Source organism: Pongo abelii, chromosome 14 (assembly GCF_028885655.2).
Source record: "Pongo abelii isolate AG06213 chromosome 14, NHGRI_mPonAbe1-v2.0_pri, whole genome shotgun sequence".
NCBI lineage: Eukaryota > Metazoa > Chordata > Mammalia > Primates > Hominidae > Pongo > Pongo abelii.
The window spans coordinates 83,328,190-83,349,304 of record NC_071999.2 but is presented as its reverse complement, the minus strand read 5'-3'; the positions used below and the strand labels follow the sequence as shown (position 1 = coordinate 83,349,304).

The following is a 21,115-nucleotide window of genomic DNA, read 5'->3' as shown; positions in this document are numbered from 1 at the left end:
AAGGAACTCTTCTCTTTTTGGAATACTAAAAACTTGGGGATGTCTTAACAAATAGGAAATCCTTAAGAAGATGGAAGTATAATGCCACAAACAGTTGAGTATTTTTTTTTTCTACTTTAGATGAAGGATGCCTTTTCTAACTGTAAAGGCCTTGGTGTCACTAGATGCTTTTCAATATTCATTCAGGAGCAGAAAGGTAGCATTTTAATAATCAGTCTACCACAGTTTATAGGCTACAGATAACTGAATATCTCTCTTTGACACTGGTTGATGAAAATGTGAAACAGTTACTGCTAAAAGTCATGCAAATTCTTACTGAATAAATGAAAATTTTGTGCACATCTGTATTTGTTCCTAGAAGAAGCTCAAGGATGCCTGCTTACATTCTGATCAATGGCTGTAGTTTGTTCAGCCCCTAACTGTGAATTAAATATACAGCTGCTGGAAATGTCAGCAAAGTCAGATGAAAGAACTCTGATTCACTGCTGTTATACTATTAAATAATCAGTGCTTGTGTCACACTGAATTGATATAACAGTGCCTTGTTACTGTTCTTCCTACTGGGAGGCACTTTTAAAATACTCTCCTTTATAGTTGCATTAAAATCAAGAGGGCAGAATGGAGTGATTACAGATACGGGTGGCTGAACCAATTGAATGAAGTCACTTTTTTCAAATAGATGGTTCAGTCTTTCCTGTTTGTCTGCTTTGTGATAATTCTTGAACATCCCAGAGGATTCTCATCAAATCTGGCATACTACTAAAGAATAATTAGACATAGGTTAGGTTAGATTTGTGAATCAAGCCGCCATCTTAAAACAACACAATAGCCAATATTTTTAAATTTTTTTATAGTAATCATATCTGTATATGGAAAATGTCCTCTTTCTATGAATATTTGATTAGGAGTTGCTGAAATACAAACTAACTTTCTACCAAATTGGCCTCTTCTAATAAAACAAAAGGCAAAAAACTCTTCTGAGAAAGTTACCATTGTCAACAAAGCACAATTGTCAGAGGGACTGAGGGAGGAAAGGGGTTGGGGAGGGGATGTGGGAGAGAAAGTGAGAGACTACATTTTTCACTGTCAGTTATTACATAACGTGGTTATTAAACCTAACCACTTTCAACATGATTGGAAGCTTCCTAAAACTGTTACTGATAAAAAGAAAAATCCACCCAACAAATGCCACTATAAAGAAAGGGCTCTACTTAACAAAGATATTTCCGTACGATTCTCAGCAGCAGGGTCCACTGTTATTTCAGCTATTAGAAAATCCGCATGCAGCAAGTGTTTTCTTTCCTCACTGTCATTTTAATAATAATCCTCCAGAATAAATACATCTGATCATAGTCCTTTAACTGTGTATGAGCAGAAGAGGAGCATAGGGAATATGAAGAATGGAAAGAAGAAGAGAGTCTGAGCTGATTTAACCACAGATCCTTTGTTTTTCCTCTAGGTAATGACATTAGAAGTCCCTGAGTTTAAGTCCAGGGTGTACTTTCTTTCTTGAAAAGGTTATTTAGTACCTTTGAGCTATAGTTTCTTCTTCTACAAAATAGGGTGCATGAACAGATTTCTCATGGGATTGTTGTGAAGATTAAATGTACATGAATTGCCAGTCACATCCTGGGTGCTGAAGAAGTAACAAAACAGCAAGAACAAAATATGATACTCAGAAAACAAGCTAGGAGATGTAAGAGTTAGGCCAATCATGGATTACACTTTCCTCTTTCTCCTAATGGGTTCAAAGTACTTTGTCATATGTTAATTTCTTTTTGTCCTTTCAGAATATTGGACTACTATTTCCAGCAATGTATTTATTATGACACAATTTCAGGTCAGCAGAGCAATTTGGACTTCTGCTACAGTGCACTCTTTTGCATTATCTATTACTTTATTATCCATTAATAAAGCAGTTTATGTGAAAGATATCAAATAGCAAATTATAAGATATCTTAAGAGTGTAAAATGGAAGCTTATGGTTAAAATTGGTAATATTTTGTGGGCCCACACTAGCTGTGGATCTAGGATTTTGAAGAGCATGAATATTCTTTCCAATGTTCTACAGACATGCATTCTAATATTTTACAGACATCCACATAAACGATTAGTTTGGTTCAACTTCTTCAAAATATCTTTTTTCCTTGTTTAATTGTATTTATTTCTTTCATTTCAGTCCTAAAACTCTATTTTCTGTAGACAACAAACACTAAGTTGTTTTAGTGCAAATAAGAAGCCCAGAACTAATTTCAAAATAGTGCGATTGATTTCAGAAGAGTGCAGTATGTTTCCTTGTTTCCTTGTTGACAGGAGTCACATGGGATGGGTCATAAATGTAGCCTCATTTAACACACCAAAGAAAACTAAAAGTCTTCAAAAGAAAGGCAGGAAGGAAGAAAGGAGAAAAGAAAAAAAGGATAGGAAGGAGTGGTTCATGCCTGTAATCCCAGCAATTTAGGAGGCTGAGGCAGGAGGATTGCCTGAGCCCAAATTTGAGACCACCCTGGGCAACTAGTAAGACCCCATCTCTAAAAAAATTTTTTAAAAATTTGCTGGGCATGATGGTGCACACCTGTAGTCCCAGTTACTCAGGAGGCTGAGGCAGGAGGATCACCTGAACCCAGGATTTTGAGGCTGCAGTGAGCTATGACTGTGCTACTGTGCCCCAGCCTGGGTGATAGAATGAAATGGAAGGAAGGAAGGAAAGAAAGGAAAAAGGGAGGAAGGGAAGAAGGGAGGAAAGGAGTAAGGGAGGAAGGGAGGGAGGGAGGCAGGGAGGCAAGGAGGGAGGGAGAAGTTCCTACCCTAGAAACTTGTAAACATGTCAAGATAGTCAAGGTCATTTACCGATTAGTGTTTCTAAGAGCTGAAGGTTTCACTTTAATAAGATTGTCCAAGTCTTGGCTGTTTAAAAGAGAGAGAGAAAAAAGTTCAGATTAGTAATACATCTTGGGGTTGTGCTAGGTCAATAAAGCAACATTATAAATCCACTTCATCCAGGGCAACAGACAAATAAAAACATGAATTGACTGCTTCTATTTGATTACCTCTGATTGTTTCTGATTACTGCAGGATTTACTTTGATGAGGTTAGCAAGATCTTGGTTTCTTTAAATCAAAAAATAAAATGAGAGCACGTTAATTTTGAAGTTCTTCTGGTAATATTAAGGTTATAAATCTGCTTGAAGTAATAATAAAACTTAATATTCTTTCTGACCAAAGTACATTAAAACAACATAGTTTTATTACCTTTGATTGTTTGTGAAAATTTCAGGATTCACTTTGATGAGTTTATCAAGATCTTGTTTTCTTTAAGTGGAAAAAATATTAAAGCAACTTGGGTTAGAGATAATCACAGGTTTAAGGTAATTGGAAATGGAAAGAAAGGATAATAGTATGAGACATATTATTTTAGTATTGACTAACTATGAAATATGTTTTCTAACCAGTTTAGGGGATGAAGAATTATGCTTTATCAGAAGAAAACTTACTCTAATTTCATACGTTTTCTTGTCAGAGCCTATCTACAAGGCCATGCTGCTTAAGTCGCCATAGCAAACAACTGCTAACTGACAATTGTTCATTCTTGAATGTGTTAACATTATGAAGATACCAACTGATTTTAATATCCTTATTTTTAAAATCAGGTTCATCAACTAAGGACGTTACTTTTCTAAAAGATAAACTCTAAAATGGGGATTCTTCTTAATATAAAGCTTAGCAAAGAGAGTTCCAGCAATCCATCAAAATTGTGACTTTTCTTTCCTCTCTGATAGCTGAAAAACTGAATTAAACTCAGTTGTTCATAGTGAAATGAGTTACATACTCTGAAAACTGTCCGCTCCCATTTGAAACTCTTCCTGTTTCTCTTCTTAGCCACAGAACAGTATTTCCTCTTACATAGTTTGCTATAATTCACTGCCTCAGCATAACCCCTTGTTTTAAGGGCGGAAAAGTAGTGATTTTTCAAAGTGTTCCTCTGAACTGATTTTAATACTTATTCAGAGAAATACATGGCAGTTACCATGGCAAGAGATTGCAGAACTGACAACACCTGCTTCCAGTACCATCTGAGAAACAATCTAGATGTACCTCTCCCCGCAACAGTGCTTTTTCCTTATATAAAAATAAAATACATTTTATTCCTCAAAAAAAAAAAAAAAAAAAGGATGCAAGGTTAGGGACCAAAAGAGCATCATTTAGAGATGAATCATCAGAAGGTCTGAGAAAAGGTCTGCGTTTTCTTCCCCAGCCTTCAACCTTTCCATAGAATGTTCAGGGCTTCATTTAGTTTGATTTATTCTTCATGGTTCTCACCTCTCCATAGTCCATGGAAAGTCTCTAACTGAATTTTCACTGTTTTGAGCTTTCTTCTATGATATTATTTTCAATTGAACATAATAAATTGATATCTATAAATACTATTAAAAGAATGATTGACAAATGAAAACTATCCACAACATAATCTCCTTGTGTAAATTCATGGCAAAATCTGTCATAAAACTAAACTGTGTCAGAAAGACAACAGTCTTTAAAATGAGGTTAATTTCACATATTATTATAAAATATAAAGAATAAAACTTTGTAGAGTGGACAGTATGCTCAAAAGTCACATTTTTAAAAAAATACAAAATTAATCACAATATTGGTTAGTGTAACCACAGATAATATTTATGTGTCAGCATAATTAAGAGTAAGTAACATAAAAAAATCCACTAGAACTTCCATTTTCACTGTCCTACTGAGCACAAAAATTTAATCTACCTAATAATCTAGAACAATGATATTCTAACCACTGTTACATAAAGCCCAATGAGAAATACATTTTACTTCACAGCCTAATACTGTCTTTTACAGACAGCCAGCCACACACACACACACACACACACACACAAAGACATAAATTTTATGAAACAATATTCTTACTATCTAAGAACTCTCATATTTTCTATTCAGTTTATTCTATTTAATTAAGAAAAAATGCTGATTGCCATTCACTAAATTAATTCCAAGACCCTTTAATGAGTTGCAACCCACATTTGAGAAACATTAGCTTAGAAAACATAAATATATGCTATATTCTACCACCACTCCTATAAAGGCAACACCATGTGTTAATAAAACAAAAATCTCAGGAACAGTCCTGAATTGCCTTGATTGATAGCATCATGCAATTTTTGAAAACAACAAATATGTAGATTTTTTTCAGGCCCTAGATCCTGCAAAGCAAGAATGTCTAAATTTTATCCAGGAAAATGTAACATTTTTTCTCTCAAGTTACTGTTTTTATTTATTTAGCTTTAAGAATGTAGTAAAGGATACATTAGGATATTTAGGTTATTATTACTTTCATGCAGTTTGCAAGCTGTAAAGTGTTTTGCAATCATTTGCACATTTGTGCCATTGTAATCTATGAAGTATTCTTTTAAGTAACCCTGTGAGAACAGTGAAAAACAGGTCCTGGCCATCTCATAGCAAGAGCAACACTCCTATCTTTACAGCCTCTGCTATTTTCCAAGGTGCTTAATTAGTTTTTATATATTTTAAGATCAAAGTCTGTGTGCTGTGATGTAAAGACTAGGAGTTCGGCTGGGAGTTAGAAGATCTCACAGGTGACTGTGAGATTTTTGCCTCTGGTCTCAGTATTCTCATCTATAAATGAGGAGATTGGGTTGGATAATCGCCAAGGCTCTGTCCATCTCCAAACACCTCCTCCTAGGACTCCATGAATATGAATTTTACTGCCTCTGTGCTTATTAATTAGCTCTTCAATATGTCTCCTTTTTAAGAATGCAACTCATGGACAATGTATTCTATATTCAGCAAGCAGTACATGAGTGCTCCAAAATGTAATATATTAAACTGACAACATATTATTGTCTTGGTGTAACATCTCTGTGCCCCTGGTACATAATTAGCTTTAATCTATGTTAATTGCCTGCTGTTAATGAGATTGAATATGTCCACTGAATTCTCTTTTTGGCTTCCACAACCTATAATTATACCTAATTTACAAGTAATGATACCTAGTTGTAGGCTGTGACCCCAGTAGGTGCTCAGTAATTATTCACTGCCTAAGAGATCATAGAACTACTATCAGTCTTCCACTAATTTTTTCTGTGGCCCTGCTCAAATCACTTAACCTTTCTGAGTCTTAATTTCCTCTTCTGCAAAATGAGTAGATTCATCTGGAACATTGGTTTTCAAAATTATTCAAACTACTGGGCCAAGGTATCCTAAGGTTCATTCCCTCCATCTCTAAAATTTTACAATTTGTATACGTACCAACAAAACTTAAAAGGGGAAATAGTGAAACCATTCTTAAGATATATTTATATATAAAACAGTAATGTGTAAATGATATTAAGTCTTCATTTAACCATAGACAAAAAGTGAGTTTCATTATCTCACTGACATTACTTCAAGAATTATTAAACTTTAGGTCCATAACCTTGCTGAGCACAGTAAACCTCTAAAATAATGAACCTCATAAAAGTTCCACTGACTAACAGAAAACTCTTCTAAAATGAGGTGAATGATACTGCTAATGATTAGTCTAATGGAAGTGTCTAGGTCTTTTTTAAAAAATTAACTACCATTAATAAATTATCATCAATTTCAAAGACAAAAGTATTAATTTCAATACCACACAAAACAAAACATCAACAGCTCCTAAACTACCTATGCTCCTTCCTGCCCATTTCTCCAATCGCTCTGTTCAATTCCTTTACTGGAGGCTTACAGAAGAGAAAGCACCGCCATACATTGTTTCCAGCTGCCTCTCTTTCTTGCAATTAACAAATACTGAGACATCTAGGTTTCCACCTGTGATGATATTTTGAGATTTATATTCAATTTGCCCATAGAATAATTCTAAATCATTTCTATTAATTTTGGGTTTACTTAAGGAGAAACACAACAAAAATCACATCCATCTCTTACCTATCAGTGTTTTTGACAGCTTTGGGGCTGACATTAACATGTTCATCAAGACCTTGTTCACTGCTAAAACAAAATTAGAGGAAATCGGCAAATTTCATACTGGCATTTCTTTTTTGTTTTGACAGGTGTAAGTCATTCAATAGAATCCTAGTGTAAAAACTCATAAGTTTACTGAGTTTCCAATTTATATATATTAGTTACCATTTTTTTAATCCTCAAAACAACTCAATGACATCAATATTAACACCACCGCCCCCACCTCCACAGCCTTTATAAACAAAGACATTGCATTTCAGAGGGATTAAGGCACTCTCTGGGGCCAGATACCTAAGTGGCTGAGGGTGAACCAAAATTCCAACCACAGCAACTGGACCCCAAACTCCACACTCCTTTCCCCAACACCCTCCCTCTGTCTCCTGTTCATAACAATCCCTTACATCCACACAATGCTTTTCACCAACATTATCTTCACAATAATTCAATGAGTGATAGCTTGGGGTTTCTCTGCCATGCTTTTATTAACTTTAGTCCAGTGTATAACGGATCTTAATTTCTCAAGAACAGAAGTAAATTCAATGTCATGTAAAAAATATTCTAATCAAGTATAAGAATATTATGTTGTCAGTTTTTTCACAAGTCATTTAAATATTAATCCCTGGGTTTCTGAGAGAACAGAAAGCCAATATTTACTGATTTGTTCAGTTTTATGAACTTGTAATTTATTAACTACGAATTTATGGTTATAATCTAGTTATGCTATTACTGTGTCAAAGGAATTTCTAAAGTAGTAATTACACAGAATTACCTTCAATATTATCATTTTCTACAATAATATAATGAAATTAATGAAAGCAATAATAGAAAAATCTATCCAGCATTATTACACATCAACTTGTTCTCATTTTTTTTCATGTCCCCTTTCCAAATGTCTTTAGTTAAATAATTAATCTTATTTTGGGGCATAAATTGGAGACTTGCTAAGAAGTCTTCAATAATCTTAATAAGTTTACCTTTTGTTTGCTGAAGGGATCACTTTGATAAGATTTTCCAAGTCTTGGTTCCTAAAAAAATGTTAAGTTTCAATAGCTGACTAAGTCAACTAAAATTCAATAATTTGTATATTTTTCAACCTTAATATTAATCAAATGACTGTTGCTAATTTAAAACTTCATGTATACTTAAATTTTTATCCTTATGTAAAAACAGGTGGCTACTATCAATTCATTTCTTGCATACATTTGTATATATGATAATTTAATTTAGTTTTATTCTTGTTTCTTTCACGTTAACCTCAAAGCAGAATTATTCCTAAACTCTTTATTTTACATACTTTATCTGTGTGGCAGAATTAGAGCATTTAGAATATTTTCTGGAGGTTACAATGAGTGAGAGAAAATATAAAATTATTCATTATTTCCATATGTTCCTTGCTCCCCTTCTTCCAAAACAAACAAACACTGAGATTATTTGTAAAAAAAAAAAAAGAAAAAGAAAAGAAAGAAAAGAAAAAAGCAGTTATTTTCTGATTCTAAGTTATGCAGGTAATATATATAATATAAATATATAATATTCACACTACCCCAAGATATTAAATCAGTTCAGAATCACACTTCATGCAAAGCTAAATTAGAGCAAGCAAGGCTTCAGTTTATATAATTTATGTTTTTATTATAAACACTCAAATAGGCATTCATAGCTCTACAGACATGCTACTGTTATCACAGTAATGATACCAACCCTAACACCAAAAGACCTGAATAGGAAACCTAATTTGTTACATGTTATTATTGGATGATATGTTATATATCCTGGAGAGAAAATAATTGGAAAGACTTTTAACTAATCTTTAGGACTAATCTATAGGTTCATTTTATCATGTGTGTATCCTTCCATGTAAATTTATTATATTCTATTACATTGAACTGTTTAAAATTGCCATTTTGTTGGTCAAAAATAATTGAATGTCAGTCATTTCATAAGATTCAACCTCCCAGGAAAATTTATTTGCTATCTTCTTCATATTGAGTAGTGCTATGGGGATTTAACAATGAAGAAAAAATTGTAAGAGTAATAATAATACTAACAGATAATGTCTAATAAGCACTAGAACACTAAGTGTTTTACAAACATGATCATATTTAATTTTTCTAGAAACTCATGAAGAAATTAACTCTTACAATCCTGATTTTACACATAAAAAAGCTTAGGCTGAAAGGAGGTTAAGCAATTTGTCCAAGACTACACAGCAGCAAAAGGTTCTCTGAAGTCAAAAGTCTCACTACCAAGTAAAAGAAAGACACACAACCAAATGCAATACATGGCAGCATGTGGCTACCAAAATACAGCCTCAAACATTATAAAGGAAAGGCCATGAATAATCAGGCCATCTTCACCTTTAGACCTAAGGTGACCTTTAGAAACTAAGTCATCTTGGGAGAGGGAAAAGGCAACTGTCTTTCACTGAATCTTAATGTGTAATGTAATTATATGGTCTCTGGATTTAGTGTCTGACCCTCAATAGTAAAAATAAAGTTGTATTAATATATGCCAAATCAGGGGGGTGGTAGGCTGTATTTCAGAATCCACCTCAACTACATTCAGATTTGATTCTCTTCACACACTCAAATAAAATACTATGTAGTCTAGGGGTCAGCAAATTACGGCCCTCAAGCTAAATCCAACTTGCAGCCTGCTTTTGTAAATAAAGTTTTATTGAAATGCAGCCACGCCCATTTGTTCACAAGGTACTTATGGCTGCTTTCACACTATTGGCAGAGATGACTAGTTAAAAACGGAGACAATTTTGTCCCTGAAACCAGAACTGTTTACTATTAGCCCATTAAGAAAAAGTTGCTGACCTCTGATCTAGTCTAAATAAGCTCTGTTTGATAGCCACATACTGTAAAATAGACTGTATTCCAATATGCAAAATAAGATAGGAAATCTGCTGAGAGAAGATATATATCTTGGTATCTTTTACATCTAACTGATATTCAAATTCATATAACAATATACATTTACAAGCTGGTGGTTTTGCTATGCCTGTTTATTTACTTAACATGATATGTCTTAGAGAAGATTCTTTCTATATAAAAGACAAATGTCATTCTTTTTTCAATGAACTGAGAATAATTTTTTAAATGACTTCCCAACTTTAAGAATTGTTTGGGTGGTAGACAGTAAGAAGACAGGGAATACATGATGGAAGAAGAAGGAGGAAGAATTTTTTATCATATGAAGACCTTTCTTTAGGCTACTTAGATCAGGGAAATTGTTTAGGGTGATGTTTTGTCTCATGGGGAATCCCCATTAATTTTTAAGGAAATCCTCAGCATGGAACACAAATCTCATACTGGTAAGAGATCATTCCTGTATTTCAAGGAATTCTCTCTCCCGTGGCCAGAGAGCCTTCAGTAAGTGCTTGAACACTAGATTTCCGACACAGGATCTGTTGATTTGGGTACCATTATTGGTTGTCTCTATGGTGGGACAATGCAATTTATCTTTTTTTTTTGACGGAGTCTCGCTCTGTCGCCCAGGCTGGAGTGCAGTGGCACCATCTCGGCTCACTGCAACCTCCACCTCCTGGGTTCATGCCATTCTCCTGCCTCAGCCTCCTGAGTAGCTGGGACTACAGGCACCCGCCACCACGCCCAGCTAATTTTTTGTATTTTTAGTAGAGACGGGGTTTCACCGTGTTAGCCAGGATGGTCTCCATCTCCTGACCTCATGATCCTCCCGCCTCGGCCTCCTAAACTGCTGGGATTACAGGCATGAGCCACCACACAATTTATCATGTTTTTAAGTTCATTAGGAAAAAAAAGTGGGGGAGAAATAGAGAGTTCCATAAACCTTACCCTTGGTTAGTTCTGTTTCTTTCAGGAGTTACTTTAATGAGGCTGTCAAGACTTTGGCCCCTTAAAAACATAGAAAACCAGATCAGTGGTAGATCTGCATCGAATGGTTTCAAGTGTTCGTTAAAACTGAGAAATATTTTTATTATAAAATATTTATTAAAATAATAAAATTAGAGATCATCTCAGAGGGCTGGGGGTTTTCAGTGTTGACTGTGAATATACATATAGGGACCTAACTAAAACTGGAGAGAAATAATGAATAAAAACTTCTAGAAAATGTTTGATGTCCCAGCCAGGCACTCTTCTTAGTGATTTACATGATTTGTCTAATTTAATCCTCACACCAATCCTATGACATAGGAAGTATTATTATTCCAGTTTCATAGAGGGAATAACTGAGACACAGAAAGCTTAAGTAATTTTCCCCCATGGCTAGTGGTAGCAGAGCTGGGATTTAGAGCTAGGTAATCTGGCTGCAGAATGCCTGTGCCTTACCAAACATCTATTGGAAGTTAGTAATTGAATTAGATTTGGGAGTGTTGGGAGAGCTCCTCGTGCAATTTCCTCACTTTGAGGATAAGAAACTGAAGCCAAGCAGAAGTGACTAGTTCGAGCACACACAGGTAAGAGGAGCAGAGACAGGCCTAGACCCACAACTATGGGGTCTGGTCTAGTTCTCTTTCCCCTCTACTGTGTCATCCATCCCTTCTGCTTAAGAAAAATAATAAATCAATGAATAAAAATGTCCTGTCCATCCTGGGAAAACAACTTTATTCCTGATTAGTCAAAGAGTAATTGTCTCATTGTATCAGAAATTGGTTGACCAAAATGTTTAACATTTCAGATGTGAGGTAGGCAGGGTTACACGGCTTTTCTTGAAGGATCATTGAGTTCAGCATCAGTCAGCTGAAATGATGCTTTAATTATACTTTTAGGCAGTGGTTACTATGAAACAAAAAAGGGAGCTTATTAAATCTTACCCTTGAGTACTTTTTTCTGTTCCTGGATTCACTTTGATGAAGTTATTAAGGTCTTTGGAACTTCAAACAAAAAAACAAAAAACATGATAAATAAAAATGGAATTAAATCAATTGGCTGTTTTGATTTAAAGGATATATGTACTCAAGATAAATTTTACTATTGAGTTTTGAGATAAATTGATACCAGTCTATGCTCTTAATTTAAAAGACTAAAATTTGTGACCTTCTTACCAATCACTGGTACACTGACGTAGTTTCTCATTTACCCCCAAAACAAAACCATATAATTAGAGCAAGACTCTATTAAAAAAAATCAGTTAATGAGTGACATAATATCTGCTAAAAACTCTCACCTGTTTCCCCTAAGCATTCCACCTAATGCTATAGCTATAACTAAACTGTTTTGTTAATAATTTCCATTTGTAATATCCTTTTTTAAAAAATGGATTTTATACCCATTATTTCATTCATTCCTAACAACTATCAAGTGACAAAAAACAAATATTATTATTATTATTTTGGGATGGTGTTTGGCTCTGTCACCCAGGCTGGAGTGCAGTGGCTGGATCTTGGCTCAATGTAACTTCCACCTCCTGGGTTCAAACGATTCTCCTGTCTCAGCCTCCCAAGTAGCTGGGACTATAGGTGCACTCCACCATGCCTGGCTAATTTTTGTATTTTTTATAGAGACGTGGTTTCTCTATGTTGGCCAGGCTGGACTTGAACTCCCGACCTCACGTAATCCGCCCTTCTTGGCCTCCCAAAGTGCTGGGATTACAAGCGTGAGCCACCGTACCCAGCCAAACAAACATTATGATCCTCATTTTATAACTAAGGAGGCTGAAGCTCAGCATTCAAGGGACTTGTTCAAAGACACCAAGCTGGTAAGTAATGGGGTTCAGACTTTCTAATCCCAATCCAAAGGTTTTTCAACACATCTTCTTTTCTGAGTGCCACAAATGGATGGCGAAGGGGAAGGAAGAGAGGTAAGACATAGTCCTCACCCTTGGTTACTTCTGTTTACTTCAGGGGTCACTTTGATGAGATTATCAAGGCTCTGGCCCCTTTAAAACATTGAAGAAATGGTAAGATTGACAACATGTAACAATGGTAGACTGACAACAAGAAGATAAAGCTATTTCATTAAAACTCAGAAGCAGTGTAAACACTCATTGAGATCATGCCAAGGAGTTGAAGATTGAAGATTGCGAAAGATGACTATGCAGAAATATGTAGGGATTTGTACGTCTCTGAAATTCATTGAGACTTAGGGAGACATTATTTTAGTCTCAGAGCCATTTGGCTGCTAGCAAGTATTGCACTAGGATTCTCTCTACTTTTATGCACTAAAAATGCTATAATTTTAGCTTTTACCAGGTGCACAAAACATTTTTGTAACTTAGTCTATATACTTGTTTCATGAAGAATTCCAGAAGGCATACTCTTTATCAACCTCCAACATGTAGAACTTTAAAACCAGCTTTGGAGAATCCATGTTTTGTAAAATTGGCATTCATTAGCAGATTTTTCTATCACAAAACTGTATTAAGATTAATACACCAATTTGTTAAAAATCTACGATATGCAACCTAGTAATTGCTTCTGGTACTTATAACTGTGTGTTAGAATTATGAATTTTGACTAGTTGTTTTTGGCAACAAACAATAGGAATATTAAAATCTACAGAGTTCTGAAACATTCTGAAATGTAAGATATATCAACTGTAATTAATATCTTACAGTAATATCAACTGTAATATAAAGCGCAACACTGGCTGGGCATGGTGGCTCATTCCTGTAATCCCAGCATTTTGGAAGGCCAAGGTGGGAGGATCGCTTGAGCCCAGGAGATCGAGGCCAAACTGGGCAACATAGCAAGATCCTGTCTCCATAATTTTTTTTTTAAATTAGCCTGGAATGGTGGTGCACACCTGTGGCTCCAGCTACTCATGTGGCTCATGTGGATGAGATGAGAAGATCCCTTGAGCCCAGGCTTTTGAGGCTGCAGTGAGCTGTGATCGCACCACTGCACTCCAGCCTGGGACACAGCAAGACACTGTCTCAGAAATAAATAAAATAAAGTTCCACACAGTCATCGAAAACATTTTAGTAGTTTCTTGTTACTCTTTAGTATACCTCGGTTTCTGATCTTAGTGAAATTTTGCTTTTCTCCCTGCATCTACATGTGTTTTCTGCATACCAGTAGCAGCAATAAATGCTGCTCTGATCTACAGAGGATGCCACATAGGGAAAAGAACATCCATAGGAAGGCCCTTTTGCACTGCATCTCCATACTCTGTGACCCTATTAAGGCCATGTCCAAAAGCCCCAAGGCTGTATCTACACAACATCAAAGATACAGATATTTGGAAGCAACTAGATGCTGATTCAAGTCTTTTATTTGTATCCAGATGTCTGAGAATGTGATATACAGACTCAAAGTAGCAATAATTACTTTGAACCTTTGTCATGCAAATAATGAAACAATTAGCCCCACAGAAGCAATCACTCTACTCCAGATTACTCCTTGTTGATTTCTGCCTAAATGAAGTATGTGGGATTTGAAGGCCAGTGACTGAGAAAAATAAAATTCCCGGGACGCTATTTCCAGACTTGTGTATTCAAAAAAATAACAAAACAGTAAGCATTATAACTCCTCCCTTTGTGTTGGCTGTGGAGTTTGCTTTAACTATATTTTTAGGACTTGATCTCTTTAAATATTAAATAAAGCACATAATAAAATAAGGTTATTTAAATCTCATAGTTCATAAAGTCCACAAGGAAGAGTAGATTAATGTAGTAATCTACTATTAATGTAATAATGTAAAATAATATGTGAGTTTATGTAAAGCAATACCTCATAGTGTATATATCTTCAGTATTATGGGTTACTTCAATCCACAAACAGTTTTGGAAAGCCCACCATGGGTCAGACCCTGCCCCAAGCTCTGGGATAAATGTGAACAATATAGACACAGGATTAGACCTCATGAGGCTTCCATTTCAACTTCAGGCAATATACAATTAAACAAATACATGAATACCACAATTCCAAATAACACTATAGGTTATGAGGAAAATTAAAAAGAGCAGTTGGTGCCTGCAGTACTAGGGGTGGGGAACAGGACAGTGACTCAATTATATTCTGTGGTCAGAAATGACCTGTTTGAGAAGGTGATGATATGGGGATAGAGCATTCCAGGAAGTAGGAACAGTATATGCTGAAGCCTTAAGGCAGGAATGAGTCTGAAATAGAAAAATATCAGCTTGTCGAGGCTTTACTGAGAAAGTAAAAGACCATTGCTTTATTTTTAAAAGATCTACAGACTTCATTATGTTCAGAAAAAGGAAATGACAACTACTATTCTCAAAAGCCCACAGGAAGTACACACATACAAATATAGACACATGTGCTATGCATACGCTCACACACACAGGTACATACACATCCATGTACATATGCACTCATATACACACAAAAGCACATGTGTATATTTACACGTACAATCATGAAAACACAAGCATCGTGCATACATATGCAATCACACATGTACAACATACACACATGCAATGCACACACTCATGTACATGGGAAATCACATATGCATATAGACACATACATGTATACATGCACATGAATGCACACATGCACAAAAACATTTGTATGCATGCATACACACGTGAGCATAGGCATGCCCACATATACACACACCAACATATGAAGAAAAATAAGTCCTGATTGGAAATATTATTATTTTTTCAGACAGAGTCTCACTCTGTCGCCCAGGCTGGAGTGGTGGTGGCACCATCTTGGCTCACTGCAACCTCTGCCTCCTGGGTTCAAGCGATTCTCCTGCCTCAGCCTCCCGAGTAGTTGGGACGCCCAGCTAATTTTTTGTATTTTTAATAGAGACAGGGTTTCGCTGTGTTAGCCAGGATGGTCTCTATCCCCTGACCTCATGATCCACCCGCCTCGGCCTCCCAAAGTGCTGGGATTACAGGCTTGAGACACCATGCTTGGCCTGGAAATATTATTTTTAGTAAAAATTAGAAAAGGAATATGGATTTTTCTTGGAAAGTCGAAATTAAATATTTGAACACTAAATTATGATGAAAATATAATTCACCTGAATCTTTATTGTTGCAACAATTACTTGTATCTACTATGTGCCCGGCATGAGAATCTTATGATCCTTCTTTTGTAAATGAGTAAATTGAGGCACAAGGACACAATTAGCAAGTGATAGAGCCACAATTCGAACCTAGGATTTTTGGATTCCCTGCTCACACTGACTACCTCAGGTTACCTCCCTGAACCACCCAGGTACTGAAGGAAATCAATGCTTTCTTCTCCTTCTATGGGTTGCAAGCTTGTGCAAGCCTCGAATTCATTGGGTCACAGTGCCTCTGACCATGCCACACCTACAAAAACAGGGCAGGTGTGACAGTGTGCACACCAGCTTTTCAACTAACTGAGCCTTTGCCCTCCCAACTGGACCTGCAGGCATCCATGACACATGTTAGAATCAACAAACAATATCATGACCTGAGCTTACTGAATGGGAAGGAATTCAAGGGAAACTACATGCAATTGTTTGTTACTGTTTTCAGCAACATGCCAACAAATTCAGTTTCAAAAATTTTCCATCTGCCTTACAAGAAATAAAAAGCAAGAAGACATAAGCTCTCCAGACTTACTTGACAACTCTTGGGTAAGAACAAAGCACACTTTGTTAAGCTCTTCATCTTTAAATACATACCACACTACATGCACATACACAGACTACACACAAATACCCCACACACGCGCATGTAAATCATACATATACACATCCACACATGCACTTATACATATGCACACACACTTATACACACACGCATTTATACACACATGCACTTAAATCCACACACTACTGATACACATGCACATACACTCACATACACTACTTACATCTACATACATATGCACTTACACATACATACATGCACTTATATATAAACACACTACTTATATATTCACACACATACACTAATACATGTACTCACACTAGCATACAAAGAAATAAATCATTTAGTTCAGTAGAGAAGGTCCGCCCAAATTCCCATTTAATTTCTCAATATTATTTGATAACAAACTTTGCCCAAGAATAAAATGCAGGAGATTTAGGTGTATCACTTGCACAGAATTACTTACTATAAAGTGTTTAGAGAAAAAAGAGCTTAGTTTGTTTTGGCCTGAATTCCAATTTACTGTCCTGAATACCAACACTCAGAATTCTAATGTGCCTCTAAATGCCAAACAAAGGGCAGAGGGGAACTTTAAATGCCTTACCTCCTAATACTTTTATTTGTTTCAGGATCCACTTTAATAAGCCCATCAAGGTCTTGTTTTCTTTGAAAAAGGAAATTAATTTTAATCAATGATGTTAAAATATAGCACTAATCAGATGAATAATGGCTGGAAAAATTAAGAAATGGTAAATATACAAGTTTTCTGTATTAATGTAAAATTTTAAAGCTCTAAAAGAAAATATTCTCTTACATCTTGAGCTGAAGACCATTTAAGGTTGCTTGTTAGTAATAAATGTGATTTTTTGTTTTGTTCTCAGAATACATAAGTATATATGAAACTTGTTATTTAACAAAATCAACTTTGCCTTCAGATACATCTTATTAGAACACTCCAAGCAGGCAGCACTGAAATAACATTAAGTTAGATTAAGTTCTACACTGGACCCAGACAATATAAATTTCTACTCAACAAACTGGATACAATTGCCTATTCTGTTTTAAGTAGTAAGAATAATGTTGAGAATCATAATTTCATAATAACAAGAATTTAACAATATTAACTAAAAGAATAAGAATGTATGCTTTCATATAAACTCAGCTATCTACCTAGTCTAAACCCTTTTAAATATCATTTCCTTCAGAGTAGATCATGGTGAGCAAAAAACGGCAAGAAAAAACAGCTCACGTCATAGAAAAATTAATGATTCACTCCCCAGGGGGACACAGGCCACCCCATTAAAATACTTTGATATCATAAAAGGCAGAAGCAGAATCTAAAAGGGACAGGAGGGGAAGGCAGAAGCACTGTGATTGGGTGCCACTGCCATGTCAACACAGCTCTGAATAGGAGATAAGGTGGTGGGAGGTCCTCACTCCCCCTGTGTGTGCCAGCCCAGCCTCCCCTGGGCTGCCTCCTGAGACCACCACCCTTAGAGGAGTTGAATTACCAGAGCTTCAGTGATGGCTCACTCTTGGCCATCTGTGTCATTTTGGAAATACACTTTGAAAATTTTGTCAAGACTGTGCATTCTTTAGGCACAAAGAAATTCAATTCAGTCACTTACTCTGAAGACAAATCAAAGCCCAAAATCTGGGCAAAAAGGCAATTTACTATCAAACATTAAGACAATGCTTCAAAAGTTAGTGGTTTTATTGGGGACAAGGAGGGATGGTCGTGTGGCCTATCTTTATTGTCTAATTCCATGCTAATAAAACATGATTATGAAGCTAAAAAGCCAAATTATTTTATCTTCCGATTGACACTTAACAGAAACCATAATTAAAGACATTAACTATTTTTACCTGGTAGTATTTTCATTTCCTTTGGGATTTACTTTGGTAGCATTATCAAGGTCTTCACTTCTTTTAAAAAAAAAGTTTATATCAGTTTCAAAACATTCCCATAATATTAGACACATACATCTTCTGTATTCCCAACGATTAATTCAAGCTTTTGGAGAAAATTATTATACTGACATTAAATTGGCTTTTAGTATAAAAATTGTCAATCAATAACATAGTTTAATTAATCCTTAGGATTTTATTGGGCTATATGTAAATGTAAATTTAGATCGAATATACTGTAGATTCTTTGAAGTGAAGATCAGGGAACCAGGGATTAGACACAGAAGAGAGAAGCCAAACAAAGATGTGATGCCCTCAATATCACATAATTAATATGAGAGAAAATAACCAATATTTAGAGACATCTGTTCAGTTCTCACCTTCTGCTCGTTTTATTCATCCTGGCATTCACTTTAACAACAGATTCGAGATCCTGTCTTCTTTGGAAAAAACACCAAAACTTGTCAGTTAGGTTACAGTACAATTTTCTCTGAAATCTGTATAATTAAGAATGTCCCTGAATGTGGTGTCAGGTGTTTTCAGGACCAAATGACCAGAAAGAGCTTTGATGTAATTATCCTTAACTTACCTTTATTAATTTCCACAATAGCATTTCATTTAAACAAGTCTAAATCAGTTTAGAAAGACTTCTCAATGTGGCTCTCACTGTGCAATTTTGACCTTTATATTTCTTAATTTAAATTAAAATTTGACTCATCTCTTAATTATTTAAGAAAATATGGAATAAGAGATTATGTAGCAGGTTTTCCTGCACCTACTTCAATGTAACTCAAATCAGAGGTCCTATGAAGGAAACAGCACTCAACATATTCCTTTTGCCTACTAGGTCTGATGGGTCAAAGCAGTACAAGAGTTCACTGTCACAAAGGAAAGCATAACCTCCCATTCCTAATGAGGTATAAAAAGTTAACCTGAATAAAAAGAGCCCCATCAAGGTAGGAGATTGACTTACCCTTTCTCATTTTTGTCAGTCCCTTGATTAACTTTAATCGGACTTCCAAGGCTTTGGGTTCTTTACAACATTGGGGGAAAAAAAAAAGAGAAAGAGAGAGATTGAGGCAAGAGCAACTCAGTGATATATTCAGAATCTCGTAATGACAGCAGCAGATTTCCCACAAGAGAATCTCATAAGATGTAATCAGTGCCTAAAGGATCAGAAGTCCTTGGAAATACTGAATTCAGGTGGCTCTATCCATCATGCAAAATACATAAGCAGCCTGAGACTAAGATACCAACCATTACTCAGTTATGATGGAGTCAACTTAAAAGTTTTAACCAAGGTCTTGGCTTTTGCTTTCTTGCAAGTGGGTTGGTGGGAGGCTGATTTTAATACATTATTGAGATACTGTCTTATTTAAGCATGAAAATCATTTACATCGGGGTAGAAATCAATTGATCAAGTCTAAATACTTTGAGATTTCAGACAAGTCATTTCTCTTAAAAAGTTAGCAGATGTGTTTAAAGGGTCTGAAGTCACCTTGGTAAAGTCAAAGTAACTGTTATGGTCCCAGCACTTTCTATAAATGAAATAAGACTTTCACACGCTAATGACTAAAAATTATTAGCGAATATGAAAACTAATCTCTTTAAATTCCCCCAAGCTTCCAAGTATTATGCTTTGCCATTTTCATCTCTCTCTGATTTCTCTGTGATAAGACTGTCGACATTTTAAGTTACTTCAATGTGAGAAAGAAGGAAGGGAAGACGAAAAAAGAACTAGGACTTTTTCCCTGCCACACAGACAAGATCAGTTATTCCTGCAGCAAAACTCAGTTGTTATCAAATTATCCCAGATTATAAATCTTTTTCCTAGCCCATAAAATGATCTACTTAAGATGCTCATCCTACTTTTCCTTTTGTCTACCACTTTTGCAGAACTCTCCAAACTGTTTTTGAAAAATATCTGGAACCTCATCTATTCCTAGAAAGCTCATATAGCCATGTACACACACAAAAAAAGACTGTTTTTCAACTTTATCTATTCCACATTTGAAAAAAATCGCCTACAATATGTTGGCATGTTTACATTATAATCATATGTTATTAACAAGCCTGTGTGATGGTTACTGCCAACGCTTTTCATCATGTAGACTTTGTTAAGTGTTCTACATCAGAAAGGGTTATGAATGCATCGCCGAGATTGGTTTGGAAAGCTAGAATGCCATTCTGGGCACAGATTGGCACAGATAAATGGTTTTTAAAAATAACTGTGACAATAGAAATAATTCTCATGTTAGAAAGGCAAATTTCATGACTAACCAAATACAAAGTAAACAGCCAATCTGGAAGGCAAAAATAGTAGAGATCTCATAAATCCTTGCCCTTTGTCATTCTTGACTATTCTGGGATTTTCTCTAGTAAAACTGTCACGGCTTTGGTTTCTTTCAACAAGAAAAATAATATCAGTCATGTAAGCCAATTATCTAGTATATTAGTCAGGCTAGAACTATAAGGTAAGCTCTTAAATGCTATCAGTTCAGTTACTAATCATAAATTAACCCATTTTATCATTTAAAATGAATAAAAGCATAGCTTTTCATTTAAAGATATTCACAAATACGTATGAAGAGATATACATATGAAATGACCCAACTAAGATTCCAACTGAGAAGTGCCTTTATACACTCTGAAGACTTCGGTGGTGGCCGGGCGTGGTGGCTCATGCCTGTAATCCTAAC

At 35.5% G+C, this 21,115-nt stretch overlaps 1 protein-coding gene across 1 annotated transcript in view; it reads right to left on the bottom strand.

Annotated features, from left to right (window-relative positions):
- The window catches only part of SCEL (sciellin), a 132,662-nt gene that overhangs the window by 66,255 nt on the left and 45,292 nt on the right, over positions 1-21,115 (bottom strand). The window contains exons 15-26 of the mRNA XM_063714831.1: positions 19,390-19,449; positions 18,797-18,856; positions 18,375-18,434; positions 17,113-17,172; positions 12,786-12,845; positions 11,782-11,841; positions 10,802-10,861; positions 7,955-8,005; positions 6,945-7,007; positions 3,252-3,311; positions 3,051-3,110; positions 2,851-2,907 (exon numbers count right to left, since the gene is read on the bottom strand). Of these exons, the coding sequence (XP_063570901.1) occupies positions 2,851-2,907; positions 3,051-3,110; positions 3,252-3,311; positions 6,945-7,007; positions 7,955-8,005; positions 10,802-10,861; positions 11,782-11,841; positions 12,786-12,845; positions 17,113-17,172; positions 18,375-18,434; positions 18,797-18,856; positions 19,390-19,449 (711 nt within the window). The remainder of the gene's footprint in view (positions 1-2,850; positions 2,908-3,050; positions 3,111-3,251; positions 3,312-6,944; positions 7,008-7,954; positions 8,006-10,801; positions 10,862-11,781; positions 11,842-12,785; positions 12,846-17,112; positions 17,173-18,374; positions 18,435-18,796; positions 18,857-19,389; positions 19,450-21,115) is intronic.